Source organism: Schistocerca gregaria, chromosome 3, assembly GCF_023897955.1.
Source record: "Schistocerca gregaria isolate iqSchGreg1 chromosome 3, iqSchGreg1.2, whole genome shotgun sequence".
Lineage (NCBI taxonomy): Eukaryota > Metazoa > Arthropoda > Insecta > Orthoptera > Acrididae > Schistocerca > Schistocerca gregaria.
The window spans coordinates 757,591,996-757,615,818 of NC_064922.1; the positions used below are offsets into that span (position 1 = coordinate 757,591,996).

General features: G+C 44.6%; 1 protein-coding gene across 1 annotated transcript in view; it reads right to left on the reverse strand.

Moving 5' to 3' along the window:
- LOC126355596 (dual oxidase) overlaps positions 1-23,606 on the reverse strand; it is a 582,817-nt gene extending 559,211 nt beyond the window's left edge. The window contains exon 1 of the mRNA XM_050005959.1: positions 23,270-23,606. Coding sequence (XP_049861916.1) covers positions 23,270-23,606 — 337 coding nt within the window. The remainder of the gene's footprint in view (positions 1-23,269) is intronic.
- Positions 23,607-23,823: the final 217 nt, after the last annotated feature.

A 23,823-nucleotide genomic window follows, 5' to 3' on the forward strand; every position in this document is an offset into this window, starting at 1 on the left:
CTCTTTGATATTGTTCATGAGGGTGTTCTGAACCCCGGATACGAACGTCATGGGTGTTTTTCTTCCCAATTAGATGAATAGTAACCTCATCACTGAACACCACACGATGAAGAAAGTTGTCTTCTCGCTGCAACACTTCACTTGAAATGTGACAATGAACGTCGTGGACATCTGGCTTTAAGGCATGTACCAATTGTTACCCGTATGTGTAGATGTTGCCTTAAAACCTTCCATGCTGTCGTCTTTGGCATCTGAAGTTCAAGACAAGCTTTCCAAACAGACTTCTTAGGACTACGAAAGTAAGATGCTCTCACATGATCTACAACTCTTTAGACACTTTTGGTCGTCCGTGTCTTTTCCTATACACGCACAACTGGTCTTTTCGAATTGACTATACCATCGGTGGATGTTTTATCCACAAGGAGGATCACAATTAAACTTTAAAAGAAACGCACGTTGATGTGGAATTACAGGTTCACTCTTAGAAAACTGCGGAACACGAAACGCTTTACGCTCAGGAGTCGCCATTTTGCGTATGCAACGTATGTGGCTCTGCTAAAATTGTCTGAAACTGTTTTCGTTACTCTGTGATTGTGACTTTGAACCAACACTCTGCAATACTTAAAGTTTGTACTATTAAAATTTATAACTGGAACATTGTTTTATGGACATCCTGTATTATCTGTTTTCCGTCCTTTTCAATGCACGTTCTGAGCGAGGGAAAATGACTGTCTGTACGCGGCCTAACCTCTCTTGTCTTAAGGTGATACTTTCCACCCGAAGTGTGCGCACAGTCGCACAGCCTACCTCGAATACACGTTCTCAGAATTTACCCAACAGTGTTTCACGAGTACTAGGTCGCCTTTCTTCCGAAGATTCTCACTGAAGTTTCTCGATCATTTCTGCTACACCTGCATATGGCCTGAACCGACGTGTTGCAATGTAAACAGTGGGTCCCTGAATTTATTCGAAGTCTGTTGTCATTGCTTACTTTACATGGGCTTCAAACTCTGAACCAATACACGAGAATAGGTCGCACTAGCAGTTTGTACGAAATTTTGTTTACAGATACGTTGCATCTTCCCAGAACCGTTGCATTAAAATCTAATCATTTCACCTCCCCTAATGCTAAGTTTATGTAATTGCCAGATTTCTTATCGCTTCTTGAAAATGAATATTCCCAAATAGTTTACATATGTCATGGGAAATGCTCAAATTGTTCGCCAGTGCTTTATAATCGAACAATAACTTGTTGATTGTCTTTGTTGTAGGATTTCCTTGCATTTATCTACATTTAAAATGAGGTAGTAGCTTCACACCACGCAGATTTTTACCCAAGTGTTTCTGAATTTCCTTACTATCGTAGAACCTCGGTGATTTAGTGTGGACAACAATAATGTGAGTGAACAATCATATTGTGCTCCTCATCTTATCTGAGAAATCGTTTATGTATAGTGAGAACCTTACAGATTTCGTTATGCCTTGGGGCCGTAAGTGTGTAAGTAGGCTGTTTAGGTTTTTTTATTGGTAACGCCGCCGCCACGTAGCGCTCTGTATGAAAATCACTGGCTGTGCCGTGTGCAGTCTGTGGCTGGTTGGCATTGTTGTAATACTCGCCATTGTAGTGTTGGGCAGCAGCAGCTGGATGCTAACAGCGCGTAGCGTTGGGCAGTTGGAGGTGAGCCGCCGACAGTGGTGGACGTGGGTAGAGAGATGGCGGAGTTTTGAAATTTTTAAGAATGGTGTCATGAAGTGATGTATATATTATGACTACTACATTGTTTGTTCTCTATTAAAATCTTTCATTTGCTAACTATACCTATCAGTAGTTAGTGCCTTCCGTAGTTTGAATCTTTTAGTTAGCTGGCAGTAGTGGCGCTCGCTGTATTGCAGTAGCTTGAGTAACGAAGATTTTTTGTGAGGTAAGTGATTTGTGAAACGTATAGGTTAATGTTAGTCAGGGCCATTCTTTTGTAGGGATTTTTGGAAGTCAGATTGCGTTGCGCTAAAAATATTGTGTGTCAGTTTAAGCACAGTCGTGTATAAATAGTTCTAAGGGGACGTTTCATAAGTGATGTTACTATCCGTTTTGTTGAACATTCGTCGTGCAATACAACCGTACTGGGTTTATTACTCAATTATTCGTGGAGCCAATCACATATCTGAGAAGATACTTCTACAGTCATTTGATAATTTTGGAGCATTTGATATATTTAAGTACCAAAGGTTTTGGCGTCATAGCTACATGCTACAAGGTTGCACGAAGTACATCAGTAACGGCATTTACAAGGAAAGGTAGTTCTGCAGAAATCCATCTGAACTAACTGCAAGTGAGTGAAGGGAAACCTTGAACTCTCTCGGAAGAAGAGTGGTGCAAATGGCAACCTCTCATTTAATAGCTTGTATATCCGTTGTGCTGAACAACAGGAGTATGGAAGCAGAGTTAACGTTAACAGAGAATATATGGCTACGCCGATAAGAACAGAAAATGGATGTAATCTGTAATTAATGTAACGAGGAGTTTGTAAAAGAAATTACAATGGTTTTTAAGGTTCACAAAGTGTATATCAACTATCCAGGGATGTTGCATCACATCTAGAAATAGATATTTAACTTTAACTTAGTATTCGTTTTATTTTCAGACAGTTCTACTCTTTCATAAGTGAAGGACGGCGGAGCGTACCTATACTTGGGCCTGAGAGAGCTGCGAAAGCTTAAAATTATAACATAAGTCATCATGGTGGCCATTACGAAAAAAGCAAATATATCTGATGAAAAATAAATTAGGATTGCTCTAACGATTCCCGAGAGCTACGAAATCGAGTCGTTTCTAGTACTCCTACTTAGAACACAGGCGAGCCGAGATGTGACGCTAAAATGCGAGGTCATTAATGTTGATGATCAGTTCATGTTACTTTCTACTGCTATGGGTCGACGATATTGAATGTAATGAATAGCACGATTAATTGGACAGTCTGGCTCATTTCCTTTTGTTGTCCTTGTGCTGTGGACGAACGATCTTGGTATTTCTAGAACTAGATGTTTGAAACACTTTTGGCACCTGATGTGTTTCTACATCTACATACATACTCCGCATGCCACCTTACGATGCGTGGCGGTGGGTACCTTGTACCACTCCATTCTTGTTCGACTCGCAAATAGAGCGAGGGAAAACCACTATCTATATGCCTCGGTATTATCCCTGTTTTTTTCTATCTTATCTTCATGGTCATTAAGTAGAATAGTTCTGCAATCAGCTTCAAATGCCGGTTCCCTAAATTTTTCAATGGGTTCCTCCGAAAGAACGTCGCCTTCCCTCCAGGAATTCGCATTTGAGTTCCGGAAGAATTGTCGCAATCCTTGCTGTTCGAACTTATCGGTAACTAATCTAGCGGCCCACCACTGAATTTCTTCGATATCTTCCATTAAAGTGACATCGTACAGATCCCAAACAAACGAGCAGTACTCAAGAATAGGTCGCACCAGCGTCCTATATGCGGTCTCCTTTACAGGTGGACCAAACCATCCGTAACTTCTCTCAATAAACCGAAATCGACCACTCGCCTTCCCTACCACATGCTCACATGCTCATTCCATTTCATATCGCTTTTCGACTCTACGCGTAGATATTTAAACGACGTGACACTACTAATGATGGATTCGAACATCACGTTTTTGTTTTACCTACTCATCAGCATTAACTTGTTAGAGCCAGTGCCGTTCATCACTCCAACTAGAAATTCTGACGAAGTCATCTTGCGTCCTCCTATAGTCCGTCACCAACAATACCTTCAACACACCATCAGCAGCGAAAAATCACTGACTGCTGCCTACCCTGTCCGCCAGATCATTTGTGTATGTAGAAAACAATGCGGTCCTATCACATCTCCGTGGGACACCCCTGATGATACCCTTTCCTTTAACGAACATTCGCTGTCGAGACCGAAGTACTGCATTCTAATACACAAGACTAATGATGCTGTGTATGTGATTGAAATTGATTGTACATGAATTGAATATCAGGTTTATTATATAGCTAAACAGGGTGTCACAAAAAGGTACGGCCAAACTTTCAGGAAACATTCCTCACACACAAAGAAAGAAAATATGTTATGTGGACATATGTCCTTAAACGCTTACTTTCCATGGTAGAGCTCATTTTATTACTTCTCTTCCAATCACATTAATCATGGAATGGAAGCACACAGCAACACAACGCACCAGCGTGACTTCAAACACTTTGTTACAGGAATTGTTCAAAATGTCCTCCGTTTGCGAGGATACATGAATCCACCCTCCGTCGTATGGAATCCTTGATGCGCTGATTCAGCCCTGGAGAATGGCGTATTGTATCACAGCCGTCCACAATACGAGCACGAAGAGTTTCTACATTTGGTACCTGGGTTGTGTAGACAAGAGCTTTCAAATATCCCCATAAATGAAAGAGGGTTGAGGTCAGGAGAGCGTGGAGGCCATGGAATTGGTCCGCCTCTACCAATCCATCGGTTACCGAATCTGTTGTTGAGAAGTGTACGAACACTTTTATTGAAATGTGCACGGGCTCCATCGTGCATGAACCACATGCTGTGTGGTACTTGTAAAGGCACATGTTCTAGCAGTACTGGTAGAGTATCCCGTATAAAATCATGATAACGTGCTCCATTGAGTGTAGGTGGAAGAACATGGGGCCCAATCAAGACATCACCAACAATGTCTGCCCAACGTTCACAGAAAATCTGTGTTGATGACGTGATTGCATAATTGCGTGCCGATTCTCGTCAGCCCACACATGTCGATTGTGAAAATTTACAATTTGATCACGTTGGAATGACGCCTCATCCGCAAAGAGAACAGTTGCACTGAAATGAGGATTGACACATTGTTGGATGAACCATTCGCAGAAGTGTACCCGTGGAGGCCAATCAGTTGCTGATAGTGCTTGCGCACGCTGTACATGGTACGTATACAACTGGTTCTGCCGTAGCACTCTCCATACAGTGACGTGGTCAACGTTACCCTGTACAGCAGCAACTTCTCTCACACTGACATTAGGGTTATCGCCAACTGCACGAAGAATTGCCTCGTCCATTGCAGGTGTCGTCGTCGTTCTAGGTCTTCCCCAGTCGCGAGTCATAGGCTGGAATGTTCCGTGCTCCCTTGGACGCCGATCAATTGCTTTGAACGTCTTCCTGTCGGGACAGCTTCGTTCTGGAAATCTGTCTGGATACAAACGTACTCCGCCACGACTATTGCCCCATGCTAATCCATTCATCAAATGGGCATCTGCCAACTCCTCATTTGTAAACAATGCACTGACTGCAAAACCACGTTCCTGACCTGTTGATGCTACGTACTGATGTGCTTGATGCTACACTCCTGGAAATGGAAAAAAGAACACATTGACACCGGTGTGTCAGACCCACCATACCTGCTCCGGACACTGCAAGAGGGCTGTACAAGCAATGATCACACGCACGGCACAGCGGACATACCGGGAACCGCGGTGTTGGCCGTCGAATGGCGCTAGCTGCGCAGCATTTGTGCACCGCCGCCGTCAGTTTCAGCCAGTTTGCCGTGGCATACGGAGCTCCATCGCAGTCTTTAACACTGGTAGCATGCCGCGACAGCGTGGACGTGAACTGTATGTGCAGTTGACGGACTTTGAGCGAGGGCGTATAGTGGGCATGCGGGAGGCCGGGTGGACGTACCGCCGATGCTCAACACGCCGGGTGTGAGGTCTCCACAGTACATCGTTAATGTCGCCAGTGGTCGGCGGAAGGTGCACGTGCCCGTCGACCTGGGACCGGACCACAGCGACGCACGGATGCACACCAAGACTGTAGGATCCTACGCAGTGCCGTAGGGGACCGCACCGCCACTTCCCAGCAAATTAGGGACACTGTTGCTCCTGGGGTATCGGCGAGGACCATTCGCAACCGTCTCCATGAAGACGGACTACGGTCCAGCACACCGTTAGGCCGTCTTCCGCTCACGCCCCAACATCGTGCAGCCCGCCTCCAGTGGTGTCGCGACAGGCGTGAATGGAGGGACAAATGGAGACGTGTCGTCTTCAGCGATGAGAGTCGCTTCTGCCTTGGTGCCAATGATGGTCGTATGCGTGTTTGGCGCCGTGCAGGTGAGCGCCACAATCAGGACTGCATACGACCGAGGCACACAGAGCCAACACCCGACATCATGGTGTGGGGAGCGATCTCCTACACTGGCCGTACACCTCTGGTGATCGTCGAGGGGACACTGAATAGTGCACGGTACATCCAAACCGTCATCGAACCCATCGTTCTACCATTCCTAGACCGGCAAGGGAACTTGCTGTTCCAACAGGACAATGCACGTCCGCATGTATCCCGTGCCACCCACCGTGCTCTAGAAGGTGTAAGTCAACTACCCTGCCCAGCAAGATCTCCGGATCTGTCCCCCATTGAGCATGTTTGGGACTGGATGAATCGTCGTCTCACGTGGTCTGCACGTCCAGCACGAACGCTGGTCCAACTGAGGCGCCAGGTGGAATTGGCATGGCAAGCCGTTCCACAGGACCACATCCAGCATATCTACGATCGTCTCCATGGGAGAATAGCAGCCTGCATTGCGGCGAAAGGTGGATATACACTGTACTAGTGCCGACATTGTGCATGCTCTGTTGCCTGTGTCTATGTGCCTGTGGTTCTGTCAGTGTGATCATGTGATGTATCTGACCCCAGGAATGTGTCAATAAAGTTTCCCCTTCCTGGGACAATGAATTCACGGTGTTCTTTTTTCCATTTCCGGGAGTGTATTACTGTAGAGCAATGAGTCGCATGTCAACACAAGCACCGAAGTCAACATTACCTTCCTTCAATTGGGCCAACTGGCGGTGAGTCGAGGAAGTACAGTACATACTGACGAAACTAAAATGAGCTCTAACATGGAAATCAAGCGTTTCCGGACACATGTCCACATAACATCTTTTCTTTATTTATGTGTGAGGAATGTTTCTTGAAAGTTTGGCCGTACCTTTTTGTAACACCCTGTATTATAACTGGAACAAAACAACAGCAAAACAAAGCCCATTTGTATGTCTCACCCACAATGGACTCCGTAAGAAAAATCTTTTCGCATTGTTTGTGATCTTTTATAGACTGCATTCCACTGCTTTTATTTCTTCCACTGATTGCAGTTCCTAAAACTAGAGGAACAAATATGAGAGAATGACACCCCCATCCCCCCAACAAAATAAATAAATAAAAACAAACTGCTAGCTTTTGGTTGACCCAATAGTCTCGATTCTCTACTACCAAATTGTCGGATATGTTAAGGATGGGTTTGGTTTTACAAAGGAGTAGTTCGAAAGGAAGATTACTGCTAAATACTCCATGTGAGATGTCATTAGAGATCGAATGTGGGAGGCTCAGGGAAAGAAGTGGTAGTACTTGCACACATCCCACCATTTATCTGAAGCAATTTAGGTAAATCACTGAAAAACTAAAACTGGATGGCCGGACGGGGATTTGAACCATGGAAAAATAAATGTCCATGTCCGGTCGCATATTAGAGCCTCGCCTTGCTCGAATGTGAATTCACTGGACATAATCTCTGTGCAACCCCCTCATTTCTTATTCGTCAATTTTCAGCATCTTCCGGTAATGGCACATCTGAACACTTAAATTCTCTTGTTTTGCTGCTTTTCGTTAGTCCATGATTCGCTGTCATCCAAATTTTTAGTAAAATATTTGACTTTAAAAAGACTGGTTCGGAACACGATTGTGTGGCGAAGGGCCATGTGTTGGTGGCCACCTTGTCCCAGTGCACACAAGAATACAAATCTGATTCAACAATACTAGGATTCCTTGCCGCGTTAGATTTGTTTGCAAATAGGTAACCGACTCATAAAGTTATAGTTGGTGACTTTTCAATCTACCTTCGATATGTCGGCAGCAGTACATGCTTGAAGTCGTTGGCACGCAAAAAACATCGAAATGACACTATTTCCTTCGTCCAAAAAATATTTAGAGCAGTCAGTCCAGGAACCCACATAAAGTGCAAATGGTTGCAATAACATACAAAGCCTCTTAGAGTCAAACAAACCTGAGTAAACAGAGAGTATCCTGATGGATTCAACAAAATGTTCTCAAGGTCGTTATAACAAGACTGAATAGCGTTATATTCAAATCTAACAAAAATTAACGCGAAATATATATATTTAAAAAATCAGATAAAAATTCACTTGACGCCCCGTCAAAAGAGACAGTCTCGACTCCTTTCAGAGTTACTAATCAAGCGTCTATCGGGTGTCCTTTAAATTCAAAGGAATAGTGGTGACGGCAAAGGGGAATTTTACGCCAAGTAAATTAATAAGGGACGGAACAGTCCCCCATAGCACACAAAACAAGTTAGCATACTCTCGCAGAAATATGCCAGATTTAAAAGAACGTAAAATCCCCATGACTTCGAATATATAATAGCTCCCAACATGAATAATTTGTAAGTGGTTACCCTCGCTGTAGGGAAGCAACTAAAAGTCACTTCATAAAGGCAAGCTTCCGAGTCCACACTGTAGCGCCAAATACAGAGATGGACAAAAATATGGAAAAACGAAAACGAGTACGTATTACCATAACTAATACTCCGTCTTCAGGCCACAAGTGGCCTACCGGGACCATCCGACCGCAGTGTCATCCTCAGTGTAGGATGCGGATAGGAGGGCCGTGGGGTCAGCACACCGCTCTCCTGGTCGTTATGATGGTATTCTTGACCGAAGCCGCTACTGTTCAGTCGAGTAGCTCCTCAATTGGCATCACGAGGCTGAGAGCACCCCGAAAAATGACAACAGCGCGCAGCGGCCTGGATGGTCACCCATCCAAGTGCCGACCACGCCCGACAACGCTTAACTTCGGTGATCTCACGAGAACCGGTGTATCCACTGCGACAAGCCCGTTGCCGCCGTAACAACTATGGTGCAGGAAATCGGTTGGCATTCAAAACAGTTTCCAGTCGTCTCAAAATGGACAAATACAGGTCCTGTAGGGTTTTCTGTGGAATATTATACTATTCTTCCTGAAAATAATGCCAAGTTCAGGTAACAATTTTAGGGGAGGATAGCTATCAAGCACCTTCCTCTCCAAAGCAGACCACAAAGACTCAATAATATTGGGGTCTGGTAACCAGGGGAGATGCGACAATTATCCTTGTGCTGATAAAACAGTTCTGTAAGATGCAAGCTGCGGAAACTGGAGTTCCGTTGTCTTGGAATACAGCATCATCATTGGGGAACAAATACAATTTTCATGGGATGGACCTGACCAGCCGAAATGGTCACTTAACCTGCGATCTTGCTGAGTAATGATGGAGACCGTGGAATTCCACGATATGGCTGCCCAATTCATCATGTTTAATTCTTGCGACTTAAACTGTGTCATAATTTGAAAACAGTGTGCAGCAAGACTCATCCTGCAGAATGACTTTCTCCCAGTACTCCATAGTCCAGGATTCATGCTTCGGCATCACTGATGAGTGGATCTGGATTTCCAGTCCGCCCTACAATGCCCTGCTTGTAGGGTTCCCTTTGTGTTCTTTTGGTGCTCACAGTTGTCGCGAATGCGATATTCAGTTGTGGAATGAATTTTGCAGTTGTCGTGGCCTTATTTTACGTCACAGTCCTCTCCAAATGACCATCTATCACAATCACTCAACACACACTTTTATCCGCGTTGTGAGTTAGCGGATGTTGTTTTCCGCTTTTCCTAAGAGCGGTAATAGCCTTCGACAAGCACCAAATACTTCGGCCACATCGGTTATGGAAGCACCATCATACGAGCAGTAACAATTTTGTCATGTTCAAATTCTCTTAGCTCCGACATGACGCATTTATAACTACACATAACACTGTTATGGCCACGACACAGTCTGGAACGGCGCGACCGCTACGGTCGCAGGTTCGAATCCTGCCTCGGGCGTGGATGTGTGTGATGTTCTTAGGTTAGTTAGATTTAAGTCGTTCTAAGTTCTAGTGGACTGATGACCTCAGATGTTAAGTCCCATAGCGCTCAGAGCCATTTGAACCATTTTTTATTTTTATTTTTTAAAATTTTTGTTATATGTATATATTGTACACGACTGACACTTGCAACATATTGAGACGTAGCATAGGTGCCGTTCGTGGTCAAATACAACAGCGCATCCTGCAGGTTGGATAGCGTATGCATTTCCTTTCAGGCAAGCATTTCTCGCGGCGTTAACGTATTTCTGTGGAAAATTGGAAGACAGCAGAACACGAACCTACTACCTACCAGTCTGTAACTCAAGGTCTCTATCCAGTTCTCTGTGCTATTGGTTAGCATTTTGAGAATTTAGAGAATTGTGATACTTTGATGGGAAACCTTGTTTATTTTGAAGTTTTGAGAAAAACTATTTTCATTCGGCGATTACTCTATTTTTAAATTGTAACTAAGATAATACAGAATCATAATAAGATTATAAAAATATAGTATCATCAAAATGGCACGAAAAAAACTGACGTATAATTAATAATCGCGTAGCACGTATTCACCTCCCTTGGAACAGCAGTGTTTCGTGGAACACAGTTTGGGAAACCATATTCAGTGTGGTCATACATCTCTGGTTGGGTTGGGTTGTTTGGGGGCAGAGACCAAACAGCGAGGTCATCGGTCTGATCGGATTAGGGAAGAACGGGGAAGTAAGTCGGCCGTGCCCTTTCGAAGGAACCATCCCGGCATTTGCCTGGAGTGATTTAGGGAAATCACGGAAAACCTAAATCAGGATGGCCGGACGCCGGATGGAACCGTCGTCCTCCCGAATGCGAGTCTAGTGTGCTAACCACTGCGCCACCTGGCTCGGTACATCTCTGGACTTTCATGTTCCATCTTAGAATGTGCTGAAGGACAAATCATCCTTTCGTCATAAACTGACATTTCATTACAATGAATAGTACCATAAATCATGACTAATAACATAGAGTAGCAATGAATTATAATAATATATCGTCAAAATATCAAGATAAAAAGGGATGTTACCAATGGCTTTCTCGTGGCACTTATTCAACTCCCATGGAACAATGTTCTGCGGAACTCGGTTTGGGAAACTATACTCTATGTAGCCCACCCGGTTGGCCTTGCGGTCTAACGCACGGGTTTCCGGGCGGGAAGGAGCGCCTGGTCCCCGGCACGAATCCGCCCGGCGGATTTGTGTCGACGTCTGGTGAACTTGCGAGTCTGTGGATAGTTTTTAGGCGGTTTTCCATCTGCCTCGGCGAATGCGGACTGGTTCCCCTTATTCCGCCTCAGTTACACTATGTCGGCGATTGGTGCGCAAACAAGTTCTCCATGTACGCGTGCACCTCCATTACTGTACCACGCAAACATAGGGGTTGCACTCGTCTGGTGTGAGACGTTCCCTGGGGGTCCACCGGGGGCCGAACCGCACAATAACCCTGGGTTCGGTGTGGGGCGGCAGAGGGGTGAAGTGGACTGCGGTAGTCGTCGTAGGGTTGTGAACCACACCGGCTGCGGCGGGGACGGAGCCTCTTAGTCGTTTCTAGGTCCCCGGTTAACATACGATACAATACAATACAATACAATACTCTATGTAGAGGTCATAGGCCTTTGGTCTTATTGTTTCATCTCACCTTGTCCTGAAGGCTATATCACATACTTGACATTAACTGACATTTAATTATTACAAATCGTACTAAGAATGACATGTTTATGATAATCTTCACTGCGTTGTTGCCCTGGAACGGCACACTGCCATAACACGAAAGTTATAAGAGCAAAACAACGAAATACGTAAATCCAATGTGACATCTGCTTTATCGATTGCTATCGAGTTTCGGCTCGCATCGAGTTTTACAGAAGACGCGTCATCTGACGTCACTCTGCATCGAGCGAGGCCCACGAGAAAGACAGGCAGAGGCGCTTACGTCACACACGTGACGTTGCAGGTCTTACGAGTGCCAGCAGCCGTCTCCGGCAGGGAATGAACAACTATTTCCGAAGAGTTTAGCAATTCTTGACTTCATGGTTAAATGGTTGGAAGTTGTCGATAGCGCAAAATTAAGAACTTTATTGGGCACCATTTAAGTTAAATATGGATTTCCCGTGGGCCCTGAACGGAGCTGGGCGTTAACGAAGTGTGGCAGGCAAGCCGACTAGTGTGACGTCACAAATTCGTTGCAGGGCCCTTATATTCCGCTGGCTCCGGCTGTGAGAGTCGGGTGAAGTGTACGACGCCCGAGATGGAAGTGGAACAGGCTGACGGAGACCTTGGCGGCCCGCGGCGGACGACAGCTGAGGCCGCGGCGTTCGCCGAACCCGTCCCCAGCGGCGGCGGTGTGTAGTGTGCGGCGGTGCTGAGGCAGCCCAGGCGCCGGCACGCACCCGCATTCCAGTTGCACAACCGCGCGCGGTCGGCGCTTTCTACGGGACAGTGCGCTGCGTGCCCAACTCGTCTTCACTCGCGCAAATCCGAGGACGCCTGCGTTTGCTCGCCTCCTCACGTCGCCCGGACAACACGCTGCCGTGGCGTCGGCGAAGGCCTCGTGTGCAGTTCTTCTCGTAATGTCGATTGACTGCCACAGAAGCAGGAACACGAAGGCTCACTTCATTTTTCTTTACAGCTGACTTTGACTCGAGGCAGGGACGGTATTTTTCGAACATGAGTAAGACACATCGGAAGAAAGCGCTGAAAATAATCATCTAGATAGGTGTTGAAGCTGCTTTATGGGGGCGTCAACACCTCTTATGAGGGCATGCTGAAAAGTAATGTCTCCGAATTTTTTATGTTCCGATTCCCAGCAGTTCGTCAAATGGCTCTGAGCACTATGGGACTTCACATCTGAAGTCATCGATCACCTTAGAACAACTTAAACCTAACTAACCCAAGGACATCACACACATCCTTGCCCGAGGCAGGATTCGAATCTGCGGCTGTAGCTCAAATGGTTCAAATGGCTCTGAACACTATGGGACTTAAAATCTGAGGTCATCAGTCCACTAAAACTTAGAAAGACTTAAACCTAACCAACCTAAGAACATCACACACATCCATGCCCGAGTCTGGATTCGAACCTGCGACAGTAGCGGTCGCGCAGTTCCAGACTGAAGCGCCTAGAACCGCTCGGCCACAGTGGCTGGCCAACAGTTCGTCCAGACACATAGCACCCTCTCGTTCAGATTCACAGTGACAAACCAAACACGAGCCCTGCGATATTTGCAACAATCCGATGTCTTTGGTTCCTTGTTATCGATCATCTTCCATACAGTACCAACTTGGCACATCCGATTCTCAACTGTTTCCAAAACTTAAAGAGCGCCTTTTAGGACTTCACTGTGATAGTCATAAAGCGGTGCAAGCCGAGGTGAAGCTTTGGCTCCATCAGTGAAAAGCATTCTACGATGACAGTATCAACAAACTGAGAAAAATGGTTCTCAGCACTATGGGACTCAACATCTGAGGTCATCAGTCCCCTAGAGTTATAATTACTTAAACCTAAGGACATCACACACATCCGTGTCCGAGGCAGGATTCGAACCTGCGACCGTAGCAGCAGCGCGGCTCCATACCGGAGCGCCTAGAACCGCTCGGCCACATCGGCCGGCCAACAAACTGATCTCTCGTTGGAAGAAATAGTTACAACAGGTTATGTTCAGGAATAAGGTATATATAATATTATTAAGAACGTTTGTTCTATTTAAAAAGCTTTCCAAGTTTTCAGATAAAAAATTTGAAGGCCTTACCATTCAGCATGCCCTCGTACGCTATTAAAGAAACGAAGGGTATTAAAAGCGCCTAAACCTTTTATATTAATAAATTATTTCTGCTGCAGCATGTCATCCTAGTCATTCTGCAAAAAATAGACACTTTAAATTGCCACTACGTTCCAACATAGCAGAAAAGGAACGTAGCTTACTTAATACAAGAGAATCACGTGATGCACAGTGTTAAAAGCAACCTCGTGATCGTTCATACAATGAAGAAGGAATACTTCACGCACACACAGCAAGTAGTAGAAACTTACGCCCATCTAAAAAGTGAGAAATCTAGTGCGAAATAACGATTACCACTGCATGGGTGTTGGTGAAATTTAGAGTTTCACGAAGTCTAAGAGGAATCAGGTCACCAGAATCGAGATGCTGCATGAAAAACTATTTGTATCGTTTCCCTCTTGTGGTCACCCTCACTGTCACATCTTTTAATATGCGATCTTAATACAACGCAGGACTCATATCAGAACCGTGACATATACAAAATTTCCTATTCTGCTTATAGGACTGGCTACACCGGACAGACAGAAAAGAGTTTTAAAACGCTATATCAGGAGCACACGGAATTAAAAAGATAGGAAGAAAACCCGCCTTCGCAGTTCATCCCTTACAAGAAAATAACATGATACACAGTGCTGAAACAAACCTCGTGGTCCTTCACACAATGAAGTAAGGGTACTTTAGGGACATATATGAAGAATTAGAAATTTACATCCAGTTGAAAAACTGAGAGCAAAAAACGCTCCGCGAGCAATGTACTCTTAGAAACACCTCTATTACGGACATCTGCAACCCCGTTATTAATAAATATCCTTTTCAGTTAAACGGCAAGTTCGTAGCTGTGTCCATATGTTTGTAAACAGGCTTTTGTAAGCAGTCCACAATGCGTCCAAGCTACGCTGACGCTCTTGGCACTCATGCTACTGAGCAAATAACTTTCTGTATTGATGCAGGTTCCAGAAGAAATTGATAATGGGCTAATGCTAAGGTCGAAACCGGTAGTGGACTCCAAAAAGTTTTAACGTTAAATTTGTTATTTTAGAACAAATGTAAATCGCTAACTCTGAAGAAAAGGCAACAGCAGTTTTGAACCTCAGCAAGATGGTTACAGAATTTTTTATATTTTCAGCTGAGTAAATACCATTAAGGAATGAACTAAAAATTAATAGCTCCTCGTAAACCTTTCGGGATGTGAGGTCGTGGTCCAAGAAACTCTTCTTTCCCTGTATCCCTGACATTTCGTCCAGAAATTTCGCTGGACATCCTCAGAGGCGCTCCCCCTCTGACTCTTGTCGGCAAGACTGAGCGGAGGAGCGCCTCTGAGGATGTCCAGAGCTGTCCTGGACGAAACGTCAGGGAAACAGGGAAAGAAAAGTTTCTTGGACCACGACCTCACATCCCGAAAGGTTTACCAGCAGCTATGTCATCTGGTCGTGAAAGCCATCATTCTATGATGAAAAAAAATTAATATCCTTTAAAGATGAGACCGATGTGCTGAAATGCGAGTACATCGAATACCCAAAATGAAGAAAAATCTGCTTCCTTTTTTCGTAAAGTGGTGTTCTAAAGACAAGATTCAAACAAAAATATTTTGTCTTGTGATCACTGTCTATAGCAAGCGTACTTTGCACTTGTTCCTGCTCAACTTTTAAAAGTTTTTATTTGTTACTACTGATCTATAGATAAATTTACCCCTGTATAAAAACATGTTGTGTCAAAAGCTATCGTTCCTCTGTGACTTCGGTATTTCGTGCAAATGAACTGTGAAACGTTTCACTAACGAACTGTCACTCGCTTTCGTGTTCTTGCCAAGTTTCTAGCTCACCTTTCCGTAAGTGGAACGGACTTCTGTGATGATGGGAATACCCCTGTAACTGTTGATTAACAAGGACTCATAATTAAACATACACGTATTCAGCTGGGAATAGAGATGTCACAGACGAAATACCCTGTGTGTCTGCAACTCCATATTCTTTATGTTTCCTGTTATTTTGGTTGCGATTTCCCAAGATACAGCAAGTAAAGGATGTTTCAAATACATCGTGCAGGCGCTTCAGTCCGGAACCGGAGTAGTGACTAAGTGCACCGAAATTCGGCGCCAGCCTCGTTTATTCAACATAAATATGTGACAATATGTATAAGAATGGATGTCTGAACTATGAAGATCCCCTTGTTTTATTCTCATGCAATATTTTTTCCTTAAAATGTAAAATGTACGTGTAACAAACTGGTCGTATATTTTTTGAAATTTTCTTCAGAAAGCAGAGAACTCCGAAGAGTAGCAAAAATTACTGGTAATTTGTATCTAGAGGAGCGAACTGGCGAAGTAGTACGATAATGAACCTTCTTTCAGGGACGATATAGTTGCATTTTCGTTTCGTAGTTTAATCAAGACTATTAATTGTTTCCACAATCACTTCCTGAAAATTCACACGTAGTCCTTCAACAAGGCAAAGGTGGGTTTATCATAGCTCACAATTCTCCTCTAATCACGCTGTTGTTCTGTCTAATGACCACGATGCCGACGGAATGTACCCTCTTTTCCCATTTCTCAACGTTAGACGTTTTTTGCTGCACGGTCAATGGTAAATTACAAAAAACAGCTACTTATCATTTTTGGACTGGATAGAGATTGTAATCCAAAGAAGGAAGTCTGCAACTTGACGTTCACTTCACACTACTGAAACCGTTCTGGAATTTGTCTCGTGAATTAGGGATACCATGGAAAACATCCGATTTAATTTAAACTGTCAAATGAAGTGTATTGTCTTTACCACTGCGCCATCAGTTTCATACAATAGCGATAGAAAGTGCATCTGAAATCTCACTTATAAGAGGCAATCAAAAAGTTTCCATTTGTGGGCACTGGTGCAGCGAATATGCAACCCAGCGCGACTCTGATGTGCGTATTCAGGGCGTAATGGGCACAAGTGCAGATATTTCTGTTGGTGACTTAGGACGGTCTACTGGGCAACATTACATCAGTATTTGCGCCATTTTCAAACTAACAAAAAAATATGGTTCAAATGGATCTGAGCACTATGGGACTGCCTCGTGATGACTGGGTGTTGTATGATGTCCTTAGGTTAGTTAGGTTTAAGTAGTTCTAAGTTCTAGGGGATTGATGACCATATATGATAAGTCCCATAGTGCTCAGAGCCATTTGAACCATTTGAAGTATGGGACTTAACTTCTGAAGTCATCAGTCCCCTAGAACTTAGAACTACTTAAACCGAACTAACCGAAGGACATCACACACATCCATGCCCGAGGCAGGATTCGAACCTGCGACCGTAGCAATCGCGCGGTTCCACACTGTAGCGCCTAGAACCGCTGGACCACTTGGGCCGGCCAGGACAGCAGTTTTAATTACTGACTACCCATTTATTTGTCAATCATTGTTTGTATCCAACTGCTCTGTGTTTGTACTTGACAGTTGAAACATTTCCTTCTTTGGAGCTTACGTTTTATCTGGTTCTGTTGCGCCGACTGTATTATTTGTGGCCGTTCGGAGTGGCCGCGTGGTCTAGGGCACCATGTCACGGATTGCGCTGCCGCGACCGCCGGAGGTTCGAATCCTCCCTCGGGCATGTGTGTGCGCGCGCGCGCGCGCGCGTGTGTGTGTGTGTGTGTGTGTGTGTTGTTCTTAGCATAAGATAGTTTAAGTAGTGTGTAAGTCTAGGCACCGATGACCTCAGCAGTTTCCCTTAGGGATTCACACACACACAAACACACACACACACACACACACACACACACACACATACATACATAGATACATACACACACATATTATATGTGACGCATGCGAATTTCACTATACAACACAGTTTTGTGTCAGGTGATTTTAGTATTTCGACGTATAAACAGGCACCCTCGGACATTCGGAACTATAGCTGATCGCCAGGAAGAACTATTACAGCTGCAAGTGATGGAAAACAAAAAGCGCGAAGACCTTATCAGCTGACAAAGGCAAGGGTTGGTACTCTCAGGGACTGTGTTTGGTTCTCATCAATGCCTTTCCAACATGCCCAATACGTAGATGACAAGTTGCCTTGTACTAGCGGACGAGAACAGTTTGGAAATGTCTCAAGACTTCAAATTCAAATGAACAAAAACGTCGTGTGATGCAAGATGAATAACGTCGATTTAATAACAAATAAAACCACCTCTATGCACATTATTTCAGAGGAAAAGGGGGGACTAGACCTCATACAGGTTGGGGGAGGGGAGGGGAGGGGAAGGGAGGGGGGAGGGTACCAAGTCCCGTTGTCCCTTCAAGTCAAGTTTCTCGGGGTAACACTCGGCAACAGGTTTTTCTTCCGCTTCAAAATCACGAAAAAACGACAAAATCTTCCAGATGAGGAAGGCACTGCTGCCATCCTTCTTCAGTGACGAACACTAGACTAAGACAACAGATTATGTAAGGCAGCTTGTCCTCCCAGCCCTCCTATGCGGGTGTACTGCAAAAGTTATGAGTACTACAAAATAAGGTCGTCCGATGGCTCCTCAAGGGTTCTGCTTAGAGATGATACTTCTATGCCGGACTCAAATGGACCCCGTTAAAGAGAATATCCAGAGACAAAGCTATTCAGTTTTCCTAAAAAACAGACCTACTTGAACATTTATTACAACTTGTCAACGACATCGGTAACTCTCGTCCGCATTTAGAGTTCCACTGCGCTACATGGACAAGGGTGGTAGCAACTATACTTGAGATCTTCATAAATATTCGGAAATAATGTGGAAGACGACATCCTGGAAGGTCGACTCAGGGCCCCAAAGGTCCATTACAGCCTGTCTCTTCATTGTCACAAATAAAGTTGATAGGGAAACTTTGAAAAACGATTTCGCCTACACACGTCAAGTAGTTGGTTGGTTGTTTTGGGGGAAGAGACCAAACTGCGAGGTCATCGGTCTCATCGGATTATGGAAGGATGGGGAAGGAAGTCGGCCGTGTCCTTTCAAAGGAACCATCCCGGCATTTGCCTGGAGCGATTTAGGGAAATCACGGAAAACCTAAACCAGGATGGCCGGACGCGGGATTGAACCGTCGTCCTTCCGAATGCGAGTCCAGTGTGCTAACCACTGCACCACCTCGCTCGGTTTACACGTCTAGTAGTAAAAGCGACGTGCTCAAAATACATAATAAGTAAATCAATAAATAAATTAATACGTATTCGTGCTGAAAAGTAATGCCTCGGAATTTTTTATGTGAAAAGTCTTAAAGATTTCATTAAACAAAAGTCTACAAATTTATTTCTCTATGTAGCCACCCTGTCGACAAACACATTTCTCCCAACGAGGGGCCAGTTGTTAATACCGTTACTGTAGAATGTTTGACTGATATGTCTGATTTTGTTGACAGAGCCACAACCTCACCTCTCCTTGCCCCGCTTAATCACTATCAGAGTGTATCCCTCGAAGATGTTCTTTAAGCTTTGGAAACAGATGAAAATCGGACGGGACCAAGTCGAGACTGTATGGAGGATTATCGAAGACAGTAAACACAAGGTGTCTGATTATTGCAGGTGTTGCAGCCCTCATAAGTGGTATGGCAGTGTCACGGTACACAGATTGCATTCTTCTATGGATTTCAATTTGAGGCACATTTCGTGCTCTTAGAAATTCGATTACAGCACGCTGTTTCTCAAGCACTGACGAAGTTACATTACACGCTGCCGTTTTACACGTTTCAATTTGGAGCCCTCTCACGACAGAGGGTTCGAACTTGCGTCAGCGAAACAGCATGACACTTAATACCTCAACCGATACTGAGAACAAAATTAAAAATTCGGAGGTATTACTTTTCAGCACGCATTCGTAAATAAAAGTTGAAATTAAGTCACTGACTTATGAATGTTGTAATGTTCACAGTGAAATATCGGGAGAGGAATTGTTGGTGTCGTGAATGCACAATCAAATAATGGATTATTTTGGCAGAAGTACTTTCTTGTCTGAGATCGCGTCGAGTGGCATGTCGGTCCAGTCATACGCTGCTTGAAAGCTCTGATCAAATGAGAGCCCAGAGGAGAGCTCACGCGAACACACCTTCCAGATTCTTGGAAGGCAGCGGACAGCTCAACACTTGTCCGCCAGGCTGTGGCGCGTCGGACGGCACAAAAGTAGGCGACGGAGGCACGCACGCTCAGCTGACTCACTTTCACTGGAAAGCGACAGTAAAGCGCCCGTGCCGGCGATGAGCAGCACCTCCACCCTAGCCTTCAGCAGCGACCAACGATGGGAACCGCTGTGTGCGGCCCACAGACATCAATGCTCCAGAATCTACGTATTGTTGATCACTTTACGGATGGTTGCTGCAATTATCTGTCCCTACACTGTACTACATAGACAATTTTTGTACATTATATAATCATAGGGGTGAAAAAATAATAAGGGAACCTTTCTGAATCAGAATGCCTTCTAATACAGTTATTACCTAGAGAGAAGCGGAATATTTCGAGCCGCCCGGTGTGGCCGAGCGGTTCTAGGCGCTTCAGTCTAGAACCGCGCTGCTGCTACGGTCGCAGATTCAAATCCTGCCTTGGGCATGAATCTATGTGAAGTCCTTAAGTTAGTTAGATTTAAGTAGTTCTAAGTCTAGGGGACTGATGACCTCAGATGTTAAGTCCCAAAGTGCTTAGAGCCATTTGAACCATTTTGGAATATTTCGTTTGATTTTATCTTCGTTCCAATCCCGAATTGTTATTGATGTACAGAAACATATAACATCCCATGTCATCTGCAAAAATGCAAGAAAGAAAATTACGGAAACACATACTACTGCAAAAGTATTTTTTTTTGTTTTGACAAAATTTCGTTTGCTTGCCATATTCACTCATCATTTACTTACAAACTCCGTTTATCGTTTATAAAAGTGGAAATGAGAGGTAAGGCTGTCTCTTGATTTCAATGAGAATGAAACGAGGGTGACTGTATAAAGCTGACATGAAAACTTCCTCGGTTGTGCACTTTACTGTCGGACTTCGAGAGGAAAGAATACGTCCCTTCAAATCTCATTAATGCGTTGGCTGTTAACTGCTCCTTTTCGTAAGATGTTGTAGGGTAATAGCTTTGCTTTGAGAACAGTCGACTACAGGAGTGGAATACGAATTAAAAGTCTACAGTCGTCGTACCCTGTAGAAATAATATCCTCGCAGCAGCATCCGGATTACTACCACAAATAAAACTTTGGTAATGGAAATTATATGGAATACGCCTGTCCTCGTTGAAATACGTCTTATTAGATAGAAGAAAGAGTGAGGTTACTCGTTCAAGATCTTTAACAAATCTTCAGTTCAAAAATTGTTCAAATGGCTCTGAGCACTATGGGACTTAACATCTGTGGTCATCAGTCCCCTAGAACTTAGAACTACTTAAACCTAACTAACCTAAGGACATCACACACATCCATGCCCGTGGCAGGATTCGAACCTGCGAGCGTAGGAGTCGCGCGGTTCCGGACTGAGCGCCTAGAACCGCTTGACCACCACGGCCGGCAAATCTTAAGTCAATGACATTTTTCTACCAATGTGGTGCGCTTTGAAATGTTTTAGTCTACAATACCTAACCATACCGAAAACATGAGAACACGGAAGGTAGACTCTCATACCTCAGACCAAGTCACCACAGCGAGAGCCGTCCCCCTCTACATTCATTCTCCACAAATCGCTTCACCATACACGTTGTCTGCAGTATGCTGTGTCATATATTTACATTCCTATTGAATTCAAGGCTGGTGCATGTTTTCTATGACGACTTTGTCTGTATGCCATTTTGCTTGTCTTTCAATAGAGATTCACGGAATTACAAGTGGAAGTCTTCATGCTACACACAACACTAGTTTTGATTCATATCTTCCTAGACACAAATTCCTGAAGGAATTTTCGTGACTCATCACTGCATGGACACGTTTATATTTGCTACGGATCCCTGATGGACGAATGAATGGAGTTCCACAATGGGCTCGACAAGCTATTATTTTACACATATATATAACATTTTTTTCATAAGTATTGTTCTTAAATCACAATTTTGCTACTGACTTCACTCTTACAAGGTTACTCCAAAATTTGTGAACTTTTCAACTGATTTATCACTTGTAAATCGCTCAAATAATTTAAAACTCTTCGCCTACTAATGCATGTAAGTTATACTGACGTGCAGTATCAACTACATATTTGTACAAACGCGAGCTGTGTCCATTTATGAATTTCACACCTTTATTGAAATTCCTTCTCTCAGTATTTTATACAAACCGACTACATCTGCTACAACTGATTGGTGCACATGGCGAACCCATGCTAGACCAACAAATTTACAGAGGTTGTATAGGATTATTTTCTGAGTATTTTGGTGTAAGGAATACAGACGTTCCGTAATGCGGTTCCCGTCGCTGCGGGAACAGCTGAGCAGAATGCCGCTGTATCGCTCTTCCACCGCTGTCAATAAACCCTTAGGCAACTAACACATCGGCCACCGTTGCATTCTGCTCTGTATTAGTGTAATGTACAACCGTCAGTATCGGGAAAACGAACTTGAGATGGAAGCGTGCAGCACTGAATGCACACTTTAGAGTAAATCAAACGTAGCTGTTGTCAATAGCAAGAACCGTGAGTGAATGGAACAAGATTTTTTCCAAACAAGACATAGGGCACATATCGTTGACATCTGCACTGTTGCGTAGGTGTTTTCAGAGCAACACAAATACACGGTTAAGACGGGCGGGAGGACTAGGTAAACGAAATGCAATTATTCTGTAATTAGCAACAGGAGACCATTGGCCTCTTATACCAATATACTCAGAATATATCCCTAAGAGACCAAAATTTGGTGGTGGAGGTCAGGTTCAACCTGCACATGGCGAGCTGCTGAAAAATAACAGGACATTACCTTTGAATGGAGAATGATGATCTGGTGCATTTGTTAGGCACCATGTAAATAGAAACGCCCTTCTTGAGAAACAGCAGACGGTAAAATGTCTTGCCAGTGAGATAGACGCGCTCATAGGTGGAGGATGATTATCTGCTGAATTTTTTATGCACCATGTAAATAGTAACGGTTCTAGCGTTATTCCCACAGAATCCCCAGACACTAGCTACTGGGATAGACCCACTGATAGTAGGAATATTGTGATCTGCTACATTACTTAAGAAATATGTAAATATCAATGGTCTCAGCACTGGTAAGTGAGATACACCAGACGCTACGTTCTCTAGCTGTTGAAACAGTCACACTGATGGGTGGGGGATGGTCTACTATCTACGCAGCATGTAAATAGTATTGGCCCCAACATTGTTCCCTGTGGAACATTAGATGCAACTTTCTGCAGCTGTTGAGATAGACGCACTGTTGAGTGAGGGATGATCCACCGACCTACGTAAGCAGTATGTAAACAGTATCGGCCCCAGTAGCCTTCATTGAGGAACACCGTACGTCTCGTTCTCTGCCTGGCGCACTGCGGGAGTATTTCGTTGTTCACTGCAGGTACTCACGTGCAGAGGTGGTGCGGGCAGCGAGGATTGCGGCGAGCAGCAGGAGCAGCGGCAGCCGCGGAGGAGGAGGCTTGGGTGGTCGCGGGTCTGCGGGCCCACGTCGCGCACTCGCCATGGCACACACTGAGGCGGCGGTGCCGGCGCGCCGCGACGCGGCCCACAGAGAGAAAGTTCCCCCTCCCCGGCCAGGTGCTCGGCCCACACGCTCCCAGCTCGCCACTTTCCCGGACGGGACGGGACGGCGCTGCCTCTTCCGCCAGACTCCGAGGACGCAGCGGTAGCCACCGCCAGCTGACGCCCAAGGCTGCACTCCTGCTCCTGCCCTCTGCAGATCCATCCCGACTGACTGTCTCTCACCATTCCAAGACACTGTAATCCCCGTGTCTCAAGCTTATATACTCTCAGATCTCAAGAAGAATGTACTGATACCTGTTCCAAATATGGCTGTTGCTGGAAATGTGAAAGTTACCAAACTATTTCCTCTCCTCAGGTCTTCAGCCATCAGGTTAGCAGCAGTTCTCCATGAATTCCTGTCTTCAGCCTAACCGCTTGAG